This window comes from Pseudophryne corroboree, chromosome 9, assembly GCF_028390025.1.
Source record: "Pseudophryne corroboree isolate aPseCor3 chromosome 9, aPseCor3.hap2, whole genome shotgun sequence".
NCBI classification, from domain to species: Eukaryota; Metazoa; Chordata; class Amphibia; order Anura; family Myobatrachidae; genus Pseudophryne; species Pseudophryne corroboree.
The window spans coordinates 202,320,807-202,348,540 of record NC_086452.1 but is presented as its reverse complement, the minus strand read 5'-3'; the positions used below and the strand labels follow the sequence as shown (position 1 = coordinate 202,348,540).

Genomic DNA, 27,734 nt, shown 5'->3' with positions numbered 1-27,734 from the left:
CACCCCCTGTGTGTGTCTGGCACTGGAGAGGTTAGCAGGAATATGTAGTACTACAGGTACCAGCGCTGGTGGGGTAAGCAGGAGTGTTTGTGTGTGTTTCTGTGTGTGTGTGGGTGTGTCTGTGTGTGTGTGTCCAGCACTGGAGGGGTAAGCAGGAATGTGGGTGCTTCTGTGTGTATGTTGCTAGTGGAGTAAGCAGGCGTGTGTGTGCATGATTGACTTACTGTACTGTATGTCAGCAAGTGTAAGGTAAAAGATTTCTATTTAACTATACTTCTATTTCTCTAGCATCCATAAGGGATATTGGGGGAAACTAGTACGATGGGGTATAGACAGAGTCCAAAGGAGCTAGTGCACTTTACATTTCTTCAACTGGTGTGCTGGCTCCTCCCCTCTATGCCCCCTCCCTAAGGCAGTTTAGCAAAAAGTGCCCACAGGAGAGGATGCACATCTCTGCTGCTCCAGAGAGTTTTCTTGGGCAACAGCATATCTGCACCGTGGGAGTTATGAGGGGAACGGTTACCGGCCTTGTGAGGTGCAGAGCCGCTTCCCCCGCTGCAGGAGCACCTTCATGAGGGGTTGTTGTTCAGTGGGGCACTGCGCCTTGGCTGTCACAGCCGCAGCACGCAGCACACCCCTATCGCTGCCTGAAGGTGACATCAGTGGTGAGTACAAACCGGGATCCCCGCTAGGGGGGTCCCCCGGTTCAAAGTGCAGCTGTCCATGGGTGCGGCATACAGGACCCTCCCTTGGGGGTCCCGCTAGGATCCCCCGTGTGTAATCTGGCACAAAACTGCTTGACCAGCACTTGTGTGATATTTTAAGCTGTTTAGGAGACTTTACAAGTATAAAAAATAAGTACAGCTCTGGTGCCATTGGAGGGGGCGGAGCTTCCCCAGAGCGGGACTTGGGGCATTTTGGCACCTTCCTCTGCTTACTGCAGCCATCTACAGCACATGCAGCGCTTCCTGCCTCACAAACACACTGGAAAACTTGTACAGGGGGAAGCAAAGGGGAGAGCTGCTTGTGTACACTATCCTGAGCATATTTAGGATTGCAATTGTTAGTGTTTACTGTGTTTTACAGAGCTGACAGTCTCACTGGGGCTGTACAGCTCAGGGTGTGCTGGTATCATCCCTCTCTCTGTGTCTCCTCTCACATACAGTAGGGCAGGTTTGCAATATAACTATCTGTGTGTGTGTGTGTGTGTGTGTGTGTGTGTGTGTGTGTATGTTTTTGTACTTACTGTGAAATATGGGTAAGCACAAGTTGTGCAGTGCATGTCACACCAGATTCTCTCCATTATCTAATTACTCTATTTCCTGTGAACAACGCTGTCAGTCTTCACAAATTAGTGAAGAGGCTGGGGGAAGGGGTCTCTTTAGACTATGATGTCAGATATGTCATCCCAGCTCACTGATAATGTGCAGACAACTCAGCTACTGCAACAAGCTATTGCAGATTTAGCTGCTAGGGCTGATGCACAGCTCCCTCTCTCATGCAGGTCCCCAGAAGCGTGGTTTACCTACACTACTATCTGATACAGATGATGATATACAAGATGATGTGGATGACCTGGATCCCGTTTGCGGGGATCCTGATTCTACTCAGGGTATTGAACCCCTCATTTTGGCTATAAGGGATGTGTTAAAGCTCTCTCTAGAGGACACTGTGTCACAGCAGTAGTTTTTCTTTCTACAAAACAAGCCCAATGTCACTTTCCCTGATTCTCCAGAGTTAGATGACTTATTCAAACAGGCCTGAAAAAATCTAGACAAAAATTTCCAAGTGTCCAAAAAGTTTTTGCGCACTTTCCCATTTGCTCCTGAAGGTAGAAAATTTTGGGAGGAACCCTCTGGCATGGATGTCTCAGTCTCTCGCCTGTCTAAGAAGGCGGTGCTGCCTGCCCCGGGCTCCTTTACTATGAAGGATCCTGGGGATCAGAAGATAGAAACTACCCTAAAGCTATATACACTGCAACCAGCCTCTCACAAAGACCGGACATTGCGTGTTGCTGGATGACCCATTCATTCTTGGGCCATTCAAATTCAGGGGGTCTTTGGGGAATATGCCCTTAGTTACTATGGTTACCCTGCTGAAGCACATTCAGGACACTACACGTGTCCTCTGTGATTTCCTCAAGGAGATGGGGAACATTAATGCTCGGACGTCTGCCATAGCAGTGTCGGCATGCAGTGTCTTGTGGTTGCCTCAGTGGATTGCGGACGCAGAATCCAAACGTAGTGTGGACTCCCTCCCCTTTTCTGGGGAATGGCTTTTTGGGGTTGAATTGGATACTTGGATTTCCAAAGTTACGGCTGGGAAATCAACATTTCTCCTCTCTGAGGCCCTACCAGCGAGACGCTCCTATCCGGGGCCATCTGTCCAGTCCTTTCGGTCTCACAGATTTTTGATCAAAGGCCAGAGGTGCCTCCAATTTGGCTAGAGGCACCAGAGGTAAGTCCAGAAAACCAGCACCAGTTCTCAGGAACAGTCCATCGGTTCTGCTTCCACTAACGCCTTAGCATGACGGTGCCCACCCATCCGGGGGAATCTCGAGGTGGGAGATCGACTGCATCACTTCAGCAGTGTCTGGAAGACTTCCTGCTGGGATGCCTGGATCAGAGAGCTCATTTCTCAGGGCTACAAGCTGGAGTTCAAAAGTACCCCCCCCCCCCAACGATTTTTAAATCAAGCTTACCAGCTTTAGAGGATATGCAAGTTACAACAGGCTATCCAGAAGTTGGTCCAGTCCCACGTCATTGTTCCAGTACCACTACAGCAATGCGGCAAGGGGTTTTACTCAAACCTGTTTGTGTTGCCGAAGCCGGACAGTTCGGTCAGACCCATTCTGAATCTGACATCCTTGGGGTATATTTACTAAGGTCCCGATTTTTTTCCTAGGACTTCCAAAATATTACGAATGCCCTCATCACTGCCGTGATTTTTGCTTAGTAAATTACCGAGATGACACTTTGAAGAAAAAATAACCAATGGTGGGAACTTTGTGGTCAGCGGTGAGGTTACTTTCGGTCAACCGCTGACCACAAAGTTCCCACCATTGGTTACAATGGAGCGCATAGGCGCTACATTGTAACACTGCCGTGTGCCACCTGTCAGACAGTACAGGAGCACACAGCCGATCAGGAGGGTGCCACAACGTGGCGCTCCCTGATTGGCTGAAGAAACCCACTTAGTCATCAGTCAGAGGGGGTTTCTGGCATTCGGGGAAAGGGGTCCCATGTGAAAACATGGGGCCCCTTTCAGTTCGTGGTCGGGTGTCCCGTTTTTTTATTTTTACAAGTACGTGGATTACAAATGGATTACCCGAGGAGCCCTCTACACTGGATTTGGTGAGTTGATTTTTTTCAACAGGTACACCATGGATTCTACATGGAGAAGAGGACCGCCCTCGTGTGAACATAAGGTAAGTATGTGTATATGGTGGTGTGTATGTATGCATTAAAGTTATACTTTCAAGGTGTGTGTGTTATGTCTTTATTGGGGTATTTTTTTAGTAGTAGTACTACAGGTACCAGCGGGCCCGGTTTTCTGCCGCATGCTGGTACTTGTGGTTCTCCAAGTACCAGCTTGCGGGGGAGGCTTGCTGGGACTTGTAGTACTGCTACTAAAAACAATATTCATAACTTTCAACAAAGGCTATCAGCCCCCCATCCGCAGCCCATTGGATGGGGGGGACAGCCTCGGGCTTCACCCCTGGCCCTTGGGTGGCTGGGGGGGGACCCCTTGATTGAAGGGGTCCCCACTCCCCCAGGGTATGCCGGCCAGGGGTGACTAGTTTGGTATTTAATGCCACGGCCGCAAGGCGCTGTATAAAAGTGACCCCTGGCTGTGGCATTATCTGTCCAGCTAGTGGAGCCCGGTGCTGGTTTCAAAAATACGGGGGACCCCTACGCTTTTTGTCCCCCGTATTTTTGGAACCAGGACCAGGCGCAGAGCCCGGTGCTGGTTGTTTAAATATGGGGGAATCCCTGTCAATTTTTTCCCCATATTTTTGCAACCAGGACCGGCTCAAAGAGCCCGAGATTGGTTTGGCTTAGGAGGGGGGACCCCACGCAATTTGTTTTTTTAAGTTTAAACATTTTTTATTTTTTTTACAAGGTGCACAATGAAGCCCAGCACGGATCTCTCAGATCCGGCCGAGATTTATTGTATTAAAGTCGGCAGTGTTTTACAAGTCACTCACGTAAAACACTGCCTAAAAAAACGAATGACATCAACATCGGAAAAACCGAAAATGCAGAATATGGCAGCTTAGTAAATTAGTCGTAATCAATTCAAAAAGTTGCATATTCACACTTTCGATGTCATTCGTGATTGAACTTTGACCTCAAACGGGAAAATACGATTCTTAGTAAATTTACACCCTTGAATCCTTATTTGGGGGTGCTAGAGTTCAAAATGGATTCCCTACGAGCAGTTATTGCGGGCCTGGAAGAACAGGAATTTATGGTCTCCTTGGATATCAAGGACACCTATCACCATATTCCGATTTGGCCTCCTGATCAGGCGTACCTGCAGAGGGGATCAATGTGGTCCCTTATCTGGATGATCTTCTGATAAAGGCGATATCCAGGGAGCATTTGTTGCTCCATATCGACCGCACCATCCATCTTCTGACCGACCATGGATGGATCCTCAACTTACAGAAGTCCCACCTGGAGCTAACTCAGAGGCTCCTGTTACTGGGGATGTTGCTGGATACTGTGGCCCAGAAGGTATTTCTACCAGAGGACAAGGCGAAAACACTTCAGGAGATGGTCTGCATGGTGCTCCGACCTACTCGAGTGTCCGTACATCACTGCATAAGATTGTTGGGAAAGACGGTTGCCTCATACGAGGCAATCCAGTATGGGAGGTTGCATGCCAGAAGGTTTCAATTGGATCTCCTGAGCAAGTGGTCCGGATCGCATCTCCAGATGCACTGGATGATTCAGCTGTCACCTCAGGCCAGGATTTCCCTTCTGTGGTGGCACCAGTCCTCCAATCTCCTGGTGGGCAGGAGTTTCAGGATCCAGGATTGGACCCTCATCAAAACGTATGCCAGTCTGAGAGGATGGGGAGCTGTCACCCAAGGGGCGCAGTTACAGGGCAGGTGGTCAGGCCACAAAAACCTCCTTCCAATCAACATTCTGGAACTTGGGGTGATCTACAATGCTCTACTACAAGCATCTCCTCTGCTCAAGGATCACGCGATCCAGATACAGTGGGACAACGGCGGTGGCATATGTCAATCGACAAGGACAGAAAAAAGCAGAGCCTGCATGTGAGAGGTGTCAAAGATACTCCTCTGGGTGGAGAGAAATGCAATAGCCATGTCAGTAATCTTCATTCCGGGTGTGGACATCCTGAGTCGTCACAATCTCCACCCAGGGGAGTGGGGCTGCACCATCTGGTGTTCCAGCAGATCATCGGCCGGTGGGGTTGCCCACAAATAGACATGATGGCTTCTCGTCTCAACAAGAAACTTCCCTAGTATTGCTCACAGACCAGGGACCCTCAAGCGAGGGCAGTGATGCACTGGCGTCGCCTTGGCTGTACTGGCTGGTCTACCTGTTTCCTCCGATCCCATTGCTCCCAAGAGTGCTAAAGCGAATCAGAAATCAAGGTGTCCAGGCAATTCTAATTGCCCTGAATTGGCCTCAGAGGGCGTGGTACGCGGATCTTCTGGATATGTCCGTCGAAGACCCTTGGCCTCTACCGCTCAGAAGAGATCTTCTTCAATAAGGACCGTTCATCTACCCGGACTTACAGCGAATTTGTTTGATGGCATGGAGGTTGAGCAGAATATCCTAGCTCACAAGGGCCTTTCCAAGAAGGTTATTGCAACCATGGTTCAGGCCAGCAAACCTGTGACGTCAAAACACTATCATCATATCTGGAGGCGATATGTCTCTTGGTGCGAGGAATGCACATATCCGCCTGCTGAGTTTCACTTGGAATGTTTCCTACATTTCCTACAGGCTAGTGTGGATAAGGGCGTACGTCTGGGTTCCATTAAGGTCCGGCTTTCAGCCCTCTCCATTTTCTTCCAGAAGAAATTGGCACTGTTGCCTGAAGTTAAGACCTTCTTGCAAGGGGTACTCCACATACAACTACCTTTTGTGCCGCCTACGGCACCCTGGGATTTGGATGTAGTGTTGGATTTTCTACAGTCCTCCTGGTTTGAACCTCTGATGATGGTAGAAGACAAGTACTTCACTTGGAATACGGTGATGTTACTGGCCCTGGCTTCTGCTCGACGTGTTTCAGAAGTGGGGGCCTTATCGTGTAAAAATCTGTACTTGGGCCCTCATTCCGTGTTGATCGCACCAAGCAACTTTTTGCTGCTGGTGCTATCAACTAATCTCCACCTATGGGGGAGTGTAATTCAGCATAGCAGGGCTGCGTTCGCTTGTGCAGCCCTGCTATGCTAAAAATGTTTCACTCAAAACAAGACCAGCCCTGGACATACTTACCCTGTGCGATGGATCCAGCGATGAAAGGGCCGGCTTTGACGTCACAACTCTGCCCTCCGTTCACCTGGACATGCCTTCGTTTTACTTACCACTCCCCGAAAACGGCAGCAAACGGTAAGTTGACGCCCCAGAACGCCCTCTTGCTGTCCATCTTCTTGTGGTCGCCGCTGCAACCGCTTGCTTCTTTGTCAGCGTCATTGCCCGGGGACCTCTGTCGCCAGGCAACAACGCACGTGCGCAATGTGCATGCCGCGCATGCGCATTCCAGACCCGTTTGCACCGCAGTGAAGAACCGGTGCGTGCAAACGGATAGGAATGACCCCTTTGGTGTTTTATGAGGGCAGAGCGGAGCTCCGGACTAGACAGCAGTTCCTGCCGAAGTTTGTCTCCGCGTTTCATCAGAATCAACCTATTGTGGTTCTGTCCAGTTCTGCTCCTCCAGAAGCATTGGATGCTGTACATGCCTTGAAGATCTATGTCTAGCGTACAGCTCGGGTCAGAAAGACGGATTCCTTATTTGTGCGCAGAAGAAGGGTTGCCTGGCTCCAAAGCAGTTCATTGCTCATTGGATTTGGCTTACTATCCAACAGGTCTATGTGTTGGCAGCCTTACCTGTTCCTAAGTCTCTAAAGGCCCACTCTACAAGATCAGTGGGATCTTCCTGGGCGGATGCCCATGGTGTCTCCACCTTGCAACTATGCCGGGATGCTACCAGGTCGGGGAAGAACACTTTTGTGAAGTTCTACAAATTTGATACCATGGCCAAAAGGGATACCCAGTTTGGGCAGGCGGTGCTGCAGCAGTCTTCGCACATTCCCACCCGTTCTGGAAGCTTTGGGACGTACCCATCGTAGTAGTTTCCCCCAATATCCTTTATGGACGCTAGAGAAAATAGGATTTTAATAACTACCAGTAAAACCTTTTCTCGTAGTCCATAAGGGATATTGGGCGCCCGCCTCAGTATGTCAGTAATCGTTGGCAGGTCCTTCATTCCGGACGAGATGCCAGCACTCGATCCTAACTGCCCTGCATCACCGCCAGTGGGTGGGCTAGGAAATCTTATCCTTTTCCTCGCAGTACCAGTTGCGGGAGAAAGTGAAGGAGGTGCTGTTGATGGGTCATGTTCCGCTTGAGTTGACAATTTTCTCACCAGCAGGTCTTTGAACCTCTGCAGACTTGTGCCTGCTGGAAAGAGAGATACAATGTAGGCTTTAAACCTAGGATCGAGCACGGTGGCCAAAATGTAGTGCTCTTATTTCAACAGATTGACCACCCTTGAATCCTGGCAAAGCGAATGAAGGGCTCCATCCACAAGTCCCACATACTTTGCGGAATTGCTCCATCTTAGCTCCTCCTTCAATTTCTCCAGCTGCTTCTGCAAAAGCCTGATGAGGGGAATGACCTGACTCAAGCTGGCAGTGTCTGAACTGACTTCACGTGTGGCAAGTTCGAAGGGTTAGAAAACCTTGCACAAGATGGAAATCCTTCTCCACTGCGTTTGAGTCAGGTGCATTCCCCCTCCTTTGCCTATATCGTAGGTGGATGTATAGGCTAGAATGGCCTTTTGCTGCTCCTCCATCCACTTAAGCATATAAAGTGTTGAATTCCACCTCATTACCACCTCTTGCTTCAGGTGATAGCAGGGCAGGTTCAGGTGTGTTTGATGGTGCTCGAGTCTACGGCATACGGTGGCTGAATGCCGAAAGTGGCCCGCAATTTTTCGGGCTACTGACATCTACTGCACACCCCTGTCATTTTAAAAAAAAATCTGCACCCCCAAATTAATTGTATGTGCAAAACATGGGATGTGCTGGAATTTGCCCAGATGTAATGCACGCACAATATTGGTGGCGTTGTCCGATATCCCAAATCCCCAGGAGAGTCTAATTAAGGTAAGCCATTGTGCGATAATGTCCCTCAGTTTCAATAAGTGGTTGTCCGCGGTGTGACTCTTACGGAAAGCGGTTATACATAGCGTAGCCTGCCTAAGAATGAGTTGGCATTTGCGAGATGCTGCTACTGGTGCCGCTGCTGTTGTTTCTGCAGGAGGCCATACATCTACCCAGTGGGCTGTCACAGTCATATAGTCCTTAGTCTGCCCTGTTCCACTTGTCCACTTGTCTGTGGTTAAGTGGACAGTGGGTACAACTGCATTTTGTAGGACACTGAGGACACTTTTTCTGACATCTCTGTACATTCTCGGTATCGTCTGCCTAGTGAAGTGGAACCTAGATGGGATTTGATACCGTGGACACAGTACCTCAAATAATTCTCTAAGTCCCACTGAACTAATGGCGGATACCGGATGCACGTCTAACACCAACATAGCTGTCAAGGCCTCAGTTATTCACTTTGCAAAAGGAGGACTGCTGTCATAATTCATCTTCCTCACAAAGGACTGTTGGACAGTCAATTGCTTAGTTGAAGTAGTACAAGTGGTCTTCCGACTTCCCCTCTGGGATGACAATCGACTCCCAGTAGCAACAATAGCAGCAGCGGCAGCAACAGCAGGAAGGAATCCCGGTTAGGAGAGGACTCCTCATTCTTGCCAGTTACATGGCCTGCAGGACTACTGATGTTCCTGACTGAGGAGGAAGTGGACATTGAGGGAGTTGGTGTGTTGCTTGCAGGAGCTTGGGTACGGGTGTAGTATTATGCCGGCGGTCGGGCTCCCGGCGGCCAGCATACCGGCACCGGAATCCCGACTGCCGGCATACCGACAGCTGGGCGAGCGCAAATGATCCCCTTGCGGGCACGTTCTCCCTCCAGTGGGGTCGTGGACTCCCAAGAGGGAGAAAAGCTGTCGGTATGCCAGCAGTCAGGCTTCTAGCGCCAGTATGCTGGTCGTCGGGAGCCCGGCCGCCGGCAAATTGAAACCCACCCCTTGGGTACAAGAGGAAGAAGGGATTTAGGTGTCAGTGGACTGCTTACGCTCTTACCCAAAGTTTCACAACTTGACACTGACTTCAGATGAATGCGCTGCAGGTGACGTATAAGGGAAGATGTTCCTAGGTGGTAAACATCCTTACCCCTACTTATTACAGATTGACAGAGGCAACACACGGTTTGACACCTGTTGTCCGGATTTGTGGAGAAATAATTCCACACCGAACAGGTGGCTTTTTTGGTATTTTGCCAAGGCATCACAATGGGCTTATTCAATCCATGGACAACAGGTGTCTCCCCCGGTGCCTGATTTAAACAAACCACATCACCATCAGAATCCTCATCGTCAACTTCCTCCTCAGCGCCAGCAACACCCATATCCTCAGAGGCAGAACTCTGGGAGGCAACGGAGTCATCTGCCGCCGGGCTCCTGCTCTGAAGGGGGCACCTCTCCTCCCATTCTGTGACACCATTGAATTAAGTTAATTGATAGCTGTCGCTGTCTTCTCAGTGGCCGACTTCCTCACTGGTCCCTGCACCTTACAAATCACACCCTTTTTATTATACTGAATATACACATTTTACAGGTGTCACACCCAGGATTAGAAACCACATCCTATTACACTGGAAGCAGACACCTTACTGATGAAGCTGTTTGCTCCTGTATAGGAAATATGAGAATTTTAACTATATGAAGATACTTCTCTGACAATTACACACAACTTCATATAGTTAGAATTCTCATGCTTCCTCTACAGGAGCAAATAACTCCATCAGTAAAGTGTCTGCTGTTAGTGTAACAGGTCATGGGTTCTAATCCTGGGTATGACTGCTAAGAAATGTGTGATTTAAAATAAAAGACAATTAAATGTATAAATACAGTATATACATTTTTTCATAACACTACACACACACACACACACACACACACACACACATTTATCTTAATATAGGAAATAGGGGGGCACCAATATTTATCTTGCCTCCGGGCGACTGTGACGAACTTACGCCACTGCATATCCTCATCCTGGTGTACTTCAACAGGGACATCTTCAATTTGAATATCAGAAACTGGACTGTGGGTGCTACTTCCAGCACTTGCAGAGGTCATGATAATGGCGGAAGGAGCCATCTCTTCCCATTCAGTGTTGGGAAGGTCAGGCATTGCAACCGTCAACACACTTGGACTCTCCTTGGGGATTTGTGATACCATCTTAGAACGCACAGTTCTTTGCTGTGCTTTTGCCAGCTTAACTCTTATCATTTTTTTGGGGTCTTTTTACTGAACTTTGGCTTTTTGGATTTTGCATGCCCTCTACTATCACATTGGGCATCGGCCTTGGCAGATGACGTTAATGGGATTTAATTGTCTATGTCATGATTAGTGGCAGCAGCTTCAGCACTAGGAGGAAGTGGTTCTTGATCTTTACCTATTTTATCCTCCAAATTTTTGTTCTCCAATATTTTTCTGGAGTTATATAACAATGGGGGTCATTTCAAGTTGTTCGCTAGCTGCCGTTGTTCGCAGTGCAGCGATCAGGCTAAAAATCGGCACTTCTGCGCATGCGTATGCGGCTCAATGCGCACGCGCAATGTACTTTCACAAATGCCAATGCAGTTTCACACAAGGTCTAGCGACGCTTTTCAGTCGCAGTGCTGGCTGCAGAGTGATTGACAGGAAGTGGGTGTTTCTGGGTGGTAACTGCCCGTTTTCGGGGAGTGTGTGTAAAAACGCAGGCGTGTCAGATACAAACGCGGGCCTGCCATGGAAAACGCAGGCGTGGCTGGCCGAACGCGGGGCGTGTTCGTGACGTCAAAACAGGAACTAAACAGTCTGAAGTGATCGCAAGCTAGGAGTAAGTCTCGAGCTGCTCAGAAACTGCACAATCTTTTTTTTGTAGCAGTGCTGCAATCCTTTCGTTCGCACTTCTGCTAAGCTAAGATACACTCCCAGAGGGCAGCGGCTTAGCGTTTGCACTGCTGGTAAAAGCAGCTAGCGAACGAGCAACTCGGAATGAGGGCCAATATTCGGTACAGGAGAGCGTACCTCTACACCACACAGGGCAAACCCTGTGAAAATTATTTGGATTAAATATTAATAACCCATTTATTTGGAGTAAATAATATACAGCACAGGACAGCTCCACTGAACTTATATAGCAGCACCACTTGACTGGATTTATATGGAATTATATGGACTTAAATGGAATTATATGGCAGGATCACTGGATTTATACGCCAGTACCACTGGAATAATATGGCAGGATCACTGGAATTATACGGAGGGATCACTGGATTTATACGGCAGGATCACTGGATTTATGCTGCAGTACCACTGGACATATACGGAAGTATCAATGGACATATACGGCAGCATCACTGGAGTGGACTTATACAGCAGTACCGCTGTAATTATACGGCAGGATCACTGGATTTATATGCCAGTACCACTGGAATTATACGGCAGGATCACTGGATTTATATGCCAGTACCACTGGAATTATACGGCAGGATCACTGGAATTATACGGCAGGGTCACTGGAGTTATACGGCAGGATTACTGGATTTATTCGGCAGTATAGTATACTTGACGACACAGAGGTAGAGCAGTGGACTACTGTACCATACTGCTATATATATACTGGTGGTCACAGCAAAATTCTGCACTGTCCTCCTACTATATACTGCGCACAACTAAAATGCAGCACAGGTATGGATGGATAGTATACTTGACGACACAGAGGTAGAGCAGTGGACTACTGTACCGTACTGCTATATATATACTGGTGGTCACAGCAAAAGTTTATTTCTAGTCTTTATTATATTGTTTTTTTCTTGGTGTTTTTTCCTTTTCTCTGACATCAATATGTAAACACAGAACAAAAAGAGCCATTCAAAAAGTTTACGATAATTCTGTCTCCCTCTAAAAATTTGCCTTCTTTGAGTCATTAACGCTAATCTAACAATGCAGATAAATCATTTCTGTGCTTTCTGACATAGGTGATACCAAAGGTCAAGTTTAATAAAGAACACTAAGTAGGCGACTGCTTTACCCTTTATGGGGCCACATACACCAAGGCCCTCATTCCGAGTTGGTCGCTGAGATTCATCGCATCGCAAATGTACAAAAACTAAGTGTCTGCACATGCGCAAAAGCGTAAATACGCATGCGCGAGTACATACGTACGACATTAGTGCAAAACTGCCAAATTTAAACCAACACGTAACTGGCAAACGAAAACGAGGAGTGGCGGAGGCGTGGCGGAGGCGAGACTTCGCAATGCTCCGACATGGGCGTGAAAGTGGGCGTACAGTGTGGGAGTATGCAACTCGCAATGGGCGTGTTTTTCGCAATTATACCTTGTCGCTGTTAAATCTAACATAGGAAACCGTAGCAACCTTCACGCAGCAGCCGAGTAGGTCTGCAGTTACTCTACATTTGCGAAGTACTGTTACCAAGTGTGTATGCAGTAATTAGCTGTTAATTGGAGAGCACATTCATCTGATGGACAATTACTAGCTAATTACTGCGCAGATGTAAGTTAGCAAATAGCAATTGTCTGAACCAACATTACATGTTTATTCTACTCACATATAAATCACACACACTGCCAAATAAGGTTGTTTTTAGTGTTAAAGTTGGTGTGTAAACATTTTGATGTTTTTTTTTTATGTTTGTAAGAATAACAAATACAAACAAGTGAAATAAACATTTAAATGTAAAGCTGCAACATTTTTGCTAAAGAAACCCACAACCAAATAATGCAGCATACCCTTTCATTTTGTCAGAAATGTAACATTAATTTTTGTTTATAATATTTGACAATGTTTTAAATGATGTCCTGTTGATCAATAGATAAATCTAAAAAGTGTTGTGTCAGTTTACTTAATATGGACATTAAAGTGTGGTGCAAAGCATACCTGTATTTGTTGGATGATGCAATTTTGTGGGAGAAATTGCAGATTGGTCCACAAGTGTCTATATGCTGACCTAATTTTTCTGGAACTAACATTTACCTAATGCATTACCTTGAATAAATTGCACAATTTTTAAATAATTTTTTTTTATTACTGTAGTGAGATTTCACAACATGAAAACAACATGGCTACACGTGAGTCTCACAGGCAGAGATGGACCAAGCAGCAAGCATATGGCACTGACACAAATGATAGAGCAGAACTTAGTACTCTGCAAAATTCAGCTTCTGACTAAATTATAATTTGTAATCAAAAATAATACATATTACACACCCTGCCACACAAAAATTTGGACACAACTGAGAAAGAATTAGGATCCACCACACAAACACAACAATACATAGCACACTAGTAAGAGGAAGATGGCTCTGGTGTTTATACCCAAAAACTCACAGGCTACAATACCTCCAAACATAAATAATACATTTCACTAAGAGGGAGTTATCCATTCTGGCCACACAAGCCAACTCCAAAATAACATAGAGGCAACATGAAAAACATGGGTGCTGGCCATCTGGAGAGACATCACTTTCTTATTTTTCTCCCCGCCTGAGGCTGTTCTTCTTGGCTTGGTCTGCGGAGCGACCTTCGTTGGGCCTGCCCAGTGGGCTGTTCTTCCTGGGCAGGGGCACGGGAGGGAGCCGATGTGGGTGGCTCTCTGCCACTGTGGGCAAGGGAGACAGCGATGGCCTGGAGCCCTTGCAAGATGTTATTTGCAAGGCTTTGGAATGAGGAGGCAAGTTGTTCTTGGCCCTGCCTGATCTCTGCCAGACCTTGGCAGAGTTGAGCAACACCTTGCTCAACACTGGTTCGGTGCTCAGTGAGCCGGACAGCTATCTGGCTTACCTCCCGGAGGATCCCGTCTTGAAACGCATTTAGGCTCTCACCATACCTAGCGATTTCAAGCAGGATCTCCGGGATAGCAGAGGGTTGGATGGGGGGGCCAGTAGGAACCTGCAGAGGTGGGATTTGTGGCCCCACACTGGCAGACCCACTAGGTCCCTCCACCTCAGCCTCAGCCACATAACCCTCCTGTGACTCAAACTGATCATCCCCCTGTGCTGTGTTTTGTGGCAAGCAAATAGAAGAATGTGTGGGAAAAGAGTACAATAAAAAATTAGATTTAATTTTATAAATACTGTTTAAATTGCAGACAAATACATGTGTAAACTTACCTGGCAAGTCATGTCCCGTCAGGATCTCAGGCAGGTCCGTGTCCATATTAGACACCCCTTGGGCCTCCTCATAACTGACACAGGCCATCGCCATCTCCTCCAAGTCTGTATACTCCACAGCGACAGATGGTCCTCCCCCTGTAGCCCTTGAGGCATTCCACTCCGCCGACCTCTTTGCCTTCAGGCGGGATTTGAAGTCGGCCCACCTACATATGTATTGTGAAAGAGGGGCAAAGTAGAGTATTATTATTTGTGTATGTAAATATCTAGGACACTTGTTCGGCTTCTGTTTGCTATACATAACATCACATGTCACTACATTTTTAAGACAACTTAGCACAGAAAAAGGACTGGCAAGATGCACTTACCGTCGTCTAACTTCCTGCGATGTTCTGACGACAGAGCCAACTTCATTCACAGAATGTGTGATGTCCCTCCAGATGCGATCTTTTGTAGCAGCACCCATGTTTTTGGGGCCTCTATGTACTTTGGACATGGCCTGCGTGACCAAGACACGCAACTCCCTCTTAGTGAATGCTGGCTGCCTTTTCTTACGTCTGGAGGTAGCCTGTGAGGTTTCTTCCTGCTGCTCCTCACCATCTTCCTCCTCACTAGCAGCTTCTGTCTGTTGTGTTTGTGTGGCTAATGCTGATTCCTCCTCAGTTTGTCCAGTATGTGTGTGTGGCAGGGTATCCCCACTCAATTGTTGGGGCTCAGAAGCAGACATTTGCAGAGTACTAGGTCCTGCCTCTTCACAATCCGCAGAGGCGTATTCCAACATCCGTTTCTGGCACTCTAGGCGTTTTTTCGCCAATGCCATCTGCTGCTCTGCAATGCGGGCCATCTCTGCTGCTATTTCCTCACGAGAAGCCATGTTTGCGATGACGTGTGTACGCCGAGGTGTGTGCTTATTTATACCTACGTGCGGGGCGTTCATTCACACAGGTATACAGTGTTAATCTTGGGAATGATTGCACTGCTTATTTAAGGGCCTACTTTGCACGCTGTGAGTGTTGGTAGTTTGGAGTTTGTATTTGTCAGTTTGGAGTTTGTTGGGCTGTGCGTGAAGGTGCTATTGTGCTTTTCAGAGTGAGTAATTTTCAAGCATACATTTGTCCGTTTGTTCGCGTTTAGAATATAGACGGTATAGCATTATTTTTGCGAAAATCCGTTTGTGAGTATTCGTGCATTCGTCTTGTTCCTAATTTTTTACAAAAATTATATTTTTGAGGATTATTTGTAATTCTTTTTATCACATATATATTTGGTTTTTCCATTTTTTACACTAAACCTGTGCTTCACTGTTGCTGTTTTGTGGACTAATGTTACTATGTTGATCTTACTGTAATTTTTGTTCTCTTGTAGGTGTATTTTTTTGGGTGAAGTAACCCCTTTTTGTTGATTTCAAGGAGTGTGATCTATAACTCGAATTTGCCTGTTGTTTTCTTTGGAGCAGGTAAGTGCCCTTGGCCTGTGTTGGTGCCTGTTTGTGTTAATGGTCTCTATGTTGTTTTTAATGTAATTTTTGATCTCTTGTAGGTGTATTTTTTTGGGTGAAGTGACCCCTTTTTGTTGATTTCAAGGAGTGTGATCTATAACTCGAATATGCCTGTTGTTTTCTTTGGAGCAGGTAAGTGCCCTTGGCCTGTGTTGGTGCCTGTTTGTGTTAATGGTCTCTATGTTGTTTTTAATGTAATTTTTGATCTCTTGTAGGTGTATTTTTTTGGGTGAAGTAACCCCTTTTTGTTGATTTCAAGGAGTGTGATCTATAACTCGAATTTGCCTGTTGTTTTCTTTGGAGCAGGTAAGTGCCCTTGGCCTGTGTTGGTGCCTGTTTGTGTTAATGGTCTCTATGTTGTTTTTAATGTAATTTTTGTTCTCTTGTAGGTGTATTTTTTTGGGTGAAGTAACCCCTTTTTGTTGATTTCAAGGAGTGTGATCTATAACTCGAATTTGCCTGTTGTTTTCTTTGGAGCAGGTAAGTGCCCTTGGCCTGTGTTGGTGCCTGTTTGTGTTAATGGTCTCTATGTTGTTTTTAATGTAATTTTTGTTCTCTTGTAGGTGTATTTTTTTGGGTGAAGTAACCCCTTTTTGTTGATTTCAAGGAGTGTGATCTATAACTCGAATTTGCCTGTTGTTTTCTTTGGAGCAGGTAAGTGTCCTTGGCCTGTATTGGTGCCTGTTTGTGTTAATGGTCTCTATGTTGTTTTTAATGTAATTTTTGATCTCTTGTAGGTGTATTTTTTTGGGTGAAGTAACCCCTTTTTGTTGATTTCAAGGAGTGTGATCTATAACTCGAATTTGCCTGTTGTTTTCTTTGGAGCAGGTAAGTGCCCTTGGCCTGTGTTGGTGCCTGTTTGTGTTTGTTCAAAGTGTTTTGCTTATGTTTGTCTGCCATCTTGATAATAAATGTTAAATTTATTTCAAGGATTGTTGTGCAAAGTAGTGCTGTTCTTGCCTGTACTAGCTACTAAAGGGATAACTTTGGTTGTTGTTTTGTAATTTATTTTTAGCCTATTTTGCTTAAATTTTTCGTAGGTGTTTGTGATGTGTTTGATGCTCTGAGTATTGTTTTTTTTATTTTTTATATTAAAATGATTTTAAAATATGTAGGTTTCAAACTTTTAATTTGTTTCTTTCCTTTTTGGTATCATTTTCATTTTGATCCTGAATTGAACACAGAAAATATGTCTTATGCTCCTGCAGTAAGTTGACACCCCCTTTTTTTAAAAATGTTTTGTTGTATATTTTTTGAGCTTTGCTTTTGTCTTATTCAACATATCTGTTATATTTTTTTAAAGTGTGTGATGTCAGTGTTTATCGCAGCAGAAGCCCTACCTCCCCAACCCACGGCAGCACTCCCACCCCAACCGCCAGCCCCACAACCACAACCGGCTCCTCATCAACCAAGGCAACGGAGGCGTGCTAGGCCACCAATTTTCCAACCCCGTGTCCTACTTTTTGGGATGCCAGATGATGTTGTTGTGCGTAGATACAGGCTGCCACCACATCTAATCCAATACACTCTCTCCATAATAGAGAGTGATCTTGAGTCTTCAATTCGGTATCCTACAGCAATACCACCATTGACACAATTCCTTGCTGTGTTACATTTTTTGGCTACAGGCTCTTATCAGCATGTGGTTGGAGACCTGGCTGGCATGTCGCAGGGCCAGTTCAGTAAGGTCCTGCGGCGTGTCTGCCAGGCTTTCCTAAAGCGTGTGAAGTAATTTATTGCTATGCCTTTGGATGTTGGTGCCCTAGATGTGGTGAAGCGGCAATTTGAGGAAGGTGGTAGTCGCTTCCCACATGTTATTGGGGTTGTGGATGGCACACATGTAGCTATTCAGCCACCAAGACATAATGAAGAAATTTTTAGAAACAGGAAACTGTTTCATTCTCTGAATGTAATGGTTGTTTGTGGGCCATCCCTCCAGATCCTTTCCCTGAATGCAAAGTTTCCCGGAAACTCCCATGATGCGTATGTCATTAGACAATCAGGGATATGGCACAGATTAAGATCAAGTCAACGAGCAGACATGTGGTTATTGGGTGAGTTGGCCCACTATTTTTTGCATAAAATTACTAATTTTTACAAAATATACTCTTTCTAATTTTTTATTCTCATCAAACAGGAGACCGTGGATATCCTTGCACCCCCTGGCTCATGACTCCTTACCGTAATCCCAGGCCAGGACCACAGACGGCATTTAACTCCGCGCTTACTGCCACTAGGCAGCTGGTGGAGCGCACAATTGGGGTCCTTAAAGGCCGGTTTCGTGTGCTCCACCGCACTGGTGGCGACATCATGTATTCGCCGGAGATGGCAAGTAAACTAGTGGTCCTGTGCGCTATACTACACAACATCGCGGTAAGGAGTAGCGTAGAGCTTCCTCAGACAGAGGAATTGCCTGATGAGGAGCCAGGGGTTGTCCGACACTTCGGTGGGGGGAGTGTTACACGGAGGGGGAGCCAAGTCAGGGCAAGCATTGTTGCAGAATATTTCAGGTATAGTTTTTTTTTTATTTTTTTTATTCTAACAAAAAAAACACAGTATGCTTATGTTCATTTTGTAATTTTGAATTTTTTAAAGCTATTGTAAAGTCATTGTGTAATTATTTTGGTGTGTGGGAATCTGTAATATTTTTGTTTAAAAATATCCGTAAACAGGTTAAGCTTACAATGTGTTATTTGCAAATATAATAATGTTATGTTGCTAAATAGTGTCCTTATTTGTTTTCTTTCCTAAAAACATGTTTGTTTAAAAAAACACACAAACAAATTAAAATGAATGTTGACCACTTTGTGACTGTCCAGCTGAATGATCACACAAACTGTGGTGAGTACACAGATATGTTTCGAAATTTAAACAAAACTGTGTGTGTGTCTGTGTGTGTGTTTGTGTTGGGGTTTTATTGTTTATTTTTTTATTTTTTTATTCCTTCTGCGACTGCGTATTTCCGCTCGTGCGATTTAACACTCTGCTCTTCCCAGCATTGCAAAGATCAATAAAGTTATTAGAAATGACAGCATAGATTTTGGACCAATCACATGCTAACAGACACTATAAATATATGCCCAAATAAGGAAAACGCCATTGCCATGATGCGTGCGGCACCTTTCACCAGGCGGGAGCTCCGCGTCCTGGTTGCGGTGATGGACCGGCGCGTAGGCCGCGTTGGGCGCTTCATCCCAAATCGGGTTAAGCGCGAGGCCTACGCGGAGGTCCGCCACCTACTGCGGTCTCGCGTCCGCAGCAGGCGGACAATCATCCAGCTGGAGAGGAGATGGAGTGATCTCCGCAGGAGGACTCCAGAACTGTTGGCGGAGATCCGCCAGCAAATCAGGGAAATGCATGCACGCAGTAAGTTACATTACATAAGATTATTAGCATAAAATTTGCAAATTTACACTAAGTGGTAGGCTAATAGCAACACTGAGTGAACAATTTATAAAAATAGGACAGTGTGTGTGGTTAGGGCAAACAGTACTGACTGTGTCAAAGTGTTACCAAACAAGTGCATGTTGTACAGAATTAATACCCAGGCAGGAAACTGTACCCAAAAACTTGATCAGTGGTGTCTATATAATAAGGTGGCTTGAATAGTGATCTGGTGATGTTGCCTAGACCAATCAATATGACTCAATGGAATAGATTAAGGAATGAGCGTCCAAATAATTTATTTGAAACATTTTGGTTGCTGGGGCCAACATGAAGAGGATTTTAAAATGTGTTGTTAAAAAAAATAAAAATAAAAATGTGTTTTTTACATGGAACAGAACAGTGTAATTTACAAATGTTTAGTATGTAATTTAACATGCAAATAAAATTTACCAACAAATATCATTATAGGACGACCACAACGGCAAAGACATCCAGTGAGCACACATCAGGCAGCTTCTCAGCCCCCTTCCCCTTCTCACTCCCCCTCCCCTTCTCACTCCCCCTCCACTTCACAATCCCCCTCAGCTTCCCAGTCCCCCTCAGCTTCCCAGTACCCCTCAGCTTCCCAGTCCCCCTCAGCTTCCCAGGCCCCCTCAGCTTCCCAGGCCCCCTCAGCTTCCCAGGCCCACTCCCCTTTCCACTCCCCTTCTCAGCCCACCTCTCCTTCTCTTTCTGTGACCCCTTCTCCTCCTTCCCAGTCCCCTTCTCCTTCTACTTCCAACTCCCCTTCTCAGCCCCCCTCACCCTCTATTGGCCTAACATTCTCTCCGCCCCCCTCGCCCTCTCAATCAGACCCACCCTCAGAAATTAGATTCCCAAACCCTCCTCCTTACCCCATCTCTCCTCCTTCCCCAAACCCTCCTCCTTCACCCATCCAGCCTCCTTCCCCCATCCCTCCTCCTTCACCAATCCCTCCTCCTTCCCCCATCCAGCTGCCTTCACCACCCACAGAATGGGCAGAAGAAGCCCCTGATGGGGTCAGTGGTGACCCTAATGTTGCTGAGGAAAGTAAGTGTTTTTACATTTCAGTTCAAAATATGACCTACTTACACTTACAATGTACAAACATGCACTGTTGTACTGTTTTAAATCAGCTAGCAAGGTACACATTTTCATTAATTATTGATGGTGTTCATGTTGCATTGATATTTTTTAGAGTATCATTATATGTAGTGTTTATGTGTGCAATGTGTTGTGTGTCCACTCTAGGTCGACACTAATTAGTTTGACAGGGTTGCCAGGACTACATAGTTTAATATGTGTTTATTTATCACAAAAACATTTATAGCTGAGTGCAGTTTAGTAGGTTGTTAGTCTTTAACACTTGTGCCTCTCTATTCATAATTGCACTTTCAAAACACATGCTTCACTTTGTTAGCAAGCAGAACAACACAATGATTTGTGGTGTTAAAGTTAAACTCACAAAATGCTAATTTGTAAAAATTAAACCGGTTTTACCTTATTTCGGAAACTGGATTTACATGGATTGTGGGCATGCTAGGATATGTAGTCCTTCTGAAGATGTTGATATGCAGTGTGATCATGCAGGACCAAACCTCCTTAAATTTAATTCTCTTCAGTCCAGATGTGAATGAATGGCAACATGGTGTTACATTTACTAAGATGGTAGTTATCTTTAACATGGGATGTTGACCATAGCAACCAATAAGATTAGAAATTAAATTGTTATGCCCACTTTTACAAGATAACATGTTTAATTTGTTTGTTTGCTATGGTCTACTTCACATCTTAAATTGAACTCCCGTAGTAGAAAATGGACAACATGGTGTGGTTCACTTTCTAGTTTAAAAAAAAAACATTGCTGAGCAGGATTGTGTATTATGCTACTGATTTAGCCTTAAAGCAGCCATGATGTAGTCACTTAGGCATTAAAGCAGGCCTGTCCAAACTGCGGCCCTCATGCTGGAGAAAAAATACACATCCCAGCATGCCCTGACACAGATTTTGCATTCTCTGACCACAAAACTGGGAAAAGGCATGCTGGTAGATGTAGTTTCACAACAGCTGGAGGCCAGCAGTTTTGACATGCCTGCATTTAAGTGTGCTTTGTGCCTTTCTTGGATAATAAGTAATGTAATTCAGTTATTAATGTTTCTGTTGCTTCTTAATTTCAGATGTTGCAGTTGGAGATCCAACAAGTTTTGGAGGCATTATTGCCAGAATGCGACAACACCTGCATGGTGTTTTAAGTTGTCTGGATGATTTAGACAAATTTTCATGATTTAGTTTTTTTTTAAAAATTTTTAATGTTTTAAAAAATATAACAAATAAAAAATTTATGATTCAAGTTAACCGGGTGTTGTGCTTATTAATGCAAAAAAGGATCAGCAGAATGGCAGGCAGAAATAGTTTAAATTAAACATTACTCACATGTAACGTAAGTTTACAATTAAAAAATCAGTTAGGAGATTATTGTGTTAATAAACATGTAAACACCTTCATTCACAAACAACATCTTTTAAAAAAGATAAACAAATTTTTAAAATATAATAGTTTTTTTTAAAAACACTTTTACATGTTGATGGCCAATTATGGCAACAAAGTGTTAATCTGGTTTTTTGGCCTGACAATTGTTTAGGAACATTATCAATCATTACACTAATTGGATTCGTAATTGACAAGGGCTTGTGTACTTTAAAATGAAAGGGGTAATTTCACTTAATCGCAATAAAAAATTTCATTTGGCGTTTTACCTTAAAAGTGTGCAATTTTAAGGAAAAATGAGTAAATCTACTAAAACTTAGTATTTTTACGATGAAATATGTGTTTTTGCGAAGGCTTCGCAATGCTGCGATGGTTTCGCATTACTGCAATGTCATTTGGCGTACGCCCACTTTGTGTAATACTGCGTACAAATGTGCAAAAATACGTTGGGGGCGGATGTTCGCAAATTTACTACACTAACGCAAGTTTGCGAATATGTAGTGCGACCGAAAAACTGAGCGATCAACTCGGAATGAGGGCCCATGTGAACACATCCAACATTAGGCAAACTGAAGGCTGCCTAAGCATGAAGCCACATAAGCGCCCTAGTTTTTGTGACTAATGGGTTAAAGACAGGGCAGTGCTAGCTTAGTGATGTCATTTTGGGTCTGGTGTTTTTGTCTGCCTATTAGAGAGATTGTAGGAGGAGTGTATAATTCAGTATGAATAGGCAGGTCCTGGGGGCCATCTTTCTCTTTGGCATTTGGATGCAGCTAAGTATCATTGTATGCTGTGCCTTCGGTGCTTTTTCTGTTCTCTTGTTACCAGCAGCTCAGTATCATTGTGTGTTTTGTTCAGTGGTATACTGTGCTGCTCTCTTGTTGCCTAGCGACTAAATATATTGTGTTCTCTGTGCAATTGTGTTTGCCACGCACTTGCTGCCTCTCTCCCCCTGCCTTTTCCCCTACTGCTGTTCGCTGCCCTCATTGCCCTTCCTGCCGCCGTGCCCCCCCCCCACGTAGGTGACAATACTAAATTCTTTTGTCGTATAAACAACCCTTAGTGAAGTCTAAGAACACTGTACGCTGTTTACTTAAGAAGTACCGTAAGGGTACGCTAGTTGCGTAACGATCGCTCAGCCGTAGGCGAGACGCTCAAGCGTCACGTTCGCTCACGGCCCAGTGATCACAGGACAGCACGTTGTTGGTTATGACTAGAGTAATGATTCGCTATGGCGTAGCGGACGCTCGAGACCACGAGGAGATCACCAGCGGCGCAGACGCTCACAACGCTATACCTTTATGTTCTAAACCTTTTACCAATGAAATACACAGAATACCTTAATGTGAATACAGGGTGTATGTGCAACCTTGTGTAACCTGACTAACTACAAAGCTGCTTGAGCGTCACCGACGCTCAAGTGAACACAACACTATAGGAAATACACAGATACGGGTTTAGGGTCCAAAGCCTATTAACTGTATTATATCTAATATACTTGTAAAAGAGAATAACAGTACAAATGATACACTACAATATAACAGATTCTTCCTAACCAATATACAATACTATCTAATACAATTCAATACTAGTCTAGGGGAGATGTGAGAGAAAAGAGAAAAGAGAGAGAGAGAGAAATGGAAAGAGATGAGAGAAATTGGCTCACAGTAAGACAATGATTACGGAGAGAAAACTTACGCACAAAGGGTATGATCGCATGCGCCTCGATATCCAGCTCCCGATTATCAGCAAGAAAACCGTTGATGAGAGTGAAGTTGGATATGGTCGGCCTGCCTATTTATGCCCCACACACAATGCAATCTCATAGTCCCTACAATCCCATTGTCCATTGGATGAAGGAATTCGGCCCCGTATCATAACAAATGGTCATAGGTTGATTCATACAGGTGGGCTGTGACGATTTCCAACAGCTCAGGTGGGTGGGAAACTGGGTTTCCCGCCGCATACCTGAGTATGAGTAAATAATAGAAATGGACATAAACTTCTTATGTCCATAACTATCCGCACGAGCGATTAATACGCTCCAAACCAACACCGGAATATTGTTACTTAAATACTCTTCCGATGGGTACCAAACACTGCTGTATGATTCCTGTTAGACCCTTCGTACAATACAAAGAGGGATTCCTCCGTTCAGGGACGTTCTATATTAACCAAACTTTCAGGAACTATTAAAGGGATCATGATCTATAAACTACATTAATTATGAAAATGTGTAACGAATGAGTCGCACGCTACGACTACATAAACTCTACCGTAAATACGCATACCGTGCGCCCGCGGGTGCACGCTATTGCGGGTATGCGCCTTCACGGGAGAGCGTACGCATGCGCAGCGCGGACCAGCGTGAGGTGCAAATATGGCAGCATGTATAGGGATATTTTTCTGACTTTGACAGTCCACCCTTTGGCAGTCAATAATAACTGCCACCTTCTAAAACATTTCAAAAGGAGAAAAATATATGTCAGGGGTTAATTCATTTCCATGGTTGGGTAGGGGAGGAGAGAGGAGTAGGTGTGAAGAGGGTATGACCTAGTGAGATAGCAGAAGCATGTGTGTATGAGTCCATGTTTGGGGGGGTCATGTATCATCGTGCCGTACGTGTTGTAAATCAAGCTTCGAGGTATTGCGAAGTATACATTTGAATTCCTTCTTATCCTGTGGTACAGGTCTGTGGATGGGCTGTCAAACTTTACCGAGCTCTTTTCGGATTTTTTTTTTTTTTGAACAAAGTGGGGAGCACATTTTAGTTGGTGATACATGAATGGGGGAATATGTGATTGCTGATATCTGTGCCTGTATTCCCTATACTATGTGTGTTATTACCTGAGGGTTGTAGAGATGAAGATGAAGAACACTTATGGAAAATGCAATGATATTCTATGTCAGGTAAATGTACATCTGTCGTCGAAGTTTTGTTCGGTATCAGTTGAAAGTCGTCTTCTTTGCGCTGTTTTGCTCCTTAGGCATGAGCAACAAGCTTTGTCAGTGCCATCAGATTTACAAAAAATGTTGGGCTAGCGTGAGTTTAAAAATACTAGGGAAACTGGGGATCCATGGCAAAGTTCATCAAGTGTCCATTTCTCAAGTGGTCAAAACTCTTTCTTTGGTCCATCCGTTGTCTGTATAGCGTCTCGTCAACTTCCTCGTCCAAGGGGGTCTTGTTATCTTGGAGAAAAGCAGAAAAACAGGTGAAAGAAACGGACCGTATAATCACATTTTCATCACATCCTGGTTTCTATCATTGGGTCATAAATCAAATCCAGGTTAATTACGGTTTCCTCACTCCTCAAGCTCATCACTTTTGTACTTTGTTTGCACCTCATTAAAGCCTGCCCGCATTTAAATATCAATCCAATAGATATAACAACACCCAAGATACATAGTAGAAACTTTCCAACATCCATTATGACTCCTTGAGCCCAGTCTCCTAAACCGGAGAACCAATTTCGCGGGTTCAACCATGACACCCAACCAATCAGCTCATTACCTACAGCAGCAAGGGTGAGATTGTGTTTTCGACGAAATTCCCACTTTAATTGCAGAATATCGTCCATCTTTTGGTCTATGACCTCTACCGGATCCTCGGTGCTATTTGTGATATACGTGCAACACTTTATGCCGTACTGTGTTGCCAATGTAACACAATATCCGCCTGTCACTGCTGTGAGGTAATTAAGAACCATTCTATGCTGTACCAGTTCTGTTTTATAAGCTTGGAGTTCTCTTCCAGTGTATCTAAACGTGTCATCATACATTTCAGTGATATTATCTAACAAATTGGCGAGTGCGGAAATGTATCTATAATTCATCACTCCTCGAGCGGTGCGAGTGAAATCTAACGCTACCAGAACCTGAATCCCGGTGGATTCATGGATAAGATCAGAGGCCGGATGCTCTAACCTTTCTGACAGTTGTCTTTTAACTCGGTGCTCGTAATGGGTGTGAGTATAAGGAGCTTGGGCACCACGGTGTATGTCCTTCATTTTGTCATGTGTTACAGTCATCACTTCAGGCAATACTTTTCCAATATAACACAATCCTTCAGAGTTTGGGGCAAGCCACTTGTACGCCTTTCTCCCGCATATGAAATATGCATCATCGGGGAGGACATATGGGACGGAGAAGGACATTACCATGTTACACACCTTCCAGGTGAACTCTCCTGACCCTAATTCTTCCATCTGCTTAATGCACGTATCAGTTTGTACGATATGTGCACAGTATCCTGGTGATACCTCTCCAACTCTAGTAATCCTATTTCCTAAGGTATATCGATACCGGAAAGATTTTCCTCTACTGGCTATGTGGCGTACAAGCTCTGTATCTGTAGGCATTCTATCTGCTCTATGCGAAAAGGTCATGGTAAGGTTGCTCCATGACACTTCCCAATTTCCCGGCTTACGGGGATTGGAGATATTAAAACATAAGAGGGACCTATCCACATGGTATTGGTGGAGCTTCAAACTAGGAGGGCTGGAGATGTTAAACCTCCGGTCCACCGGTCTCCCACCACTTAGCTCAAGTACCTCCCCTAACGTTAAAGGAAATGGTACTAGCCCTGATTTGCTATGACCCTGAGGTACTTGAGAGCATACCCAACAATCTGTTTGGTTTAATACGTTACCCACTAAGGAGTGATAGTCACTCAATGGATGCCGGTCCATATGGATATTAAAACTGGATTGGCATTTCTTTATGCATCCATCTTCAATCAAATTGTCACAAAGCCTACAGATACAGTTTTCTTCAGCTAACAATCCATCACAATTTCTTCTATCGGATCGTTTTCTGATACTCGCCTTTGCTTGTTGGTTTGGTTGATCTTGGAAAACTACGCCTCCATCATCATAATCGGAACCCATTCCAGAACCTCTCTCGACCTCCATGGTACTCTCGCCGGAACAGACTGCTCTGGTCAACATCATGGTCAACAGGAAAATCCGGATCACAGTCTCTTGGGGCAAGTCCATCTTTGAGGAGGAGATGGAGAAGTATGAGAAGGGGGAAAAAGAAATTTCAAGGGAGAGGGGATGGGAAGTGGAGAAAAACAATAAAGGGGAGAAGGGAGTCGACAACTGCTTTCGGTCTTCAAGGCTCAGGTGCCGCCTCAGTCCTCCTGGAACAGACACTCCAGTGATACAACCTCTACCGTCTGTTCCTTATCACGGGACTTCTCTGGATCAGCAACCTTCTTGCAGTGGGATGAATGGACCCAAGTCTCTCTCTCAGCAACCTTCAATGCTGTGGTGCTAGTCAATAAGACCTGGTATGGTCCTTCCCATCTATCAATAAGACAACCTGAGCGTAGAAAATTTCGTATCATTACATAATCCCCAGGTTCAATGTCATGACAATTACTATCTGGTAAATCAGGAATCACCAACTTCAGATTATCATTTTGATTCCTCAACTGCTTACTCATGTTAATCAAGTATTTTACAGTTACTTCATTGTTACATTTCAAATCATCCTGAGGGTTAATCATGACATGCGGTTGTCGACCAAACAGAATTTCAAAAGGGGACAGGTTAAGAGGGGACCTGGGAGTGGTTCTGATGCTATACAAAACAACGGGCAAAGCTTCTGGCCACGTCAATCCTGTCTCTGCCATTACTTTACTCAATTTATTTTTAATAGTGCTGTTCACTCTTTCGACCTTCGCACTCGCCTGTGGACGGTACGGAGTGTGCAGCTTGCTATCAATTCCCATCAACTTACACATTCCTTGAAAGACATCACCTGTAAAATGGGTACCCCTATCACTTTCGATTATCCTAGGGATACCATATCTACACACAAATT

The 27,734-nt window shown here is 44.9% G+C and overlaps 1 protein-coding gene across 2 annotated transcripts; it reads left to right on the top strand.

The window, feature by feature from the left end:
- The first annotated feature begins 17,732 nt into the window (after positions 1–17,732).
- Positions 17,733–21,684, top strand: LOC134956881 (putative nuclease HARBI1). Of its 2 annotated transcripts, XR_010186255.1 has the most exons (5): positions 17,733–18,070; positions 18,154–18,526; positions 18,836–18,857; positions 19,872–20,471; positions 21,599–21,684. XR_010186255.1 is itself a non-coding variant. In XM_063938763.1 (4 exons), the coding sequence occupies exons 1-3, from the start codon at positions 17,758–17,760 to the stop codon at positions 18,837–18,839; spliced, it is 690 nt and encodes a 229-aa protein (XP_063794833.1). In that variant the 5' UTR covers positions 17,733–17,757; the 3' UTR covers positions 18,840–18,857; positions 19,872–20,711. The 2 variants fall into 2 exon arrangements, 1 of the variants encoding a protein (XP_063794833.1); XM_063938763.1 differs by lacking the exon at positions 21,599–21,684 and having other exon boundaries at positions 19,872–20,711.
- The last annotated feature ends 6,050 nt before the right edge of the window (positions 21,685–27,734 follow it).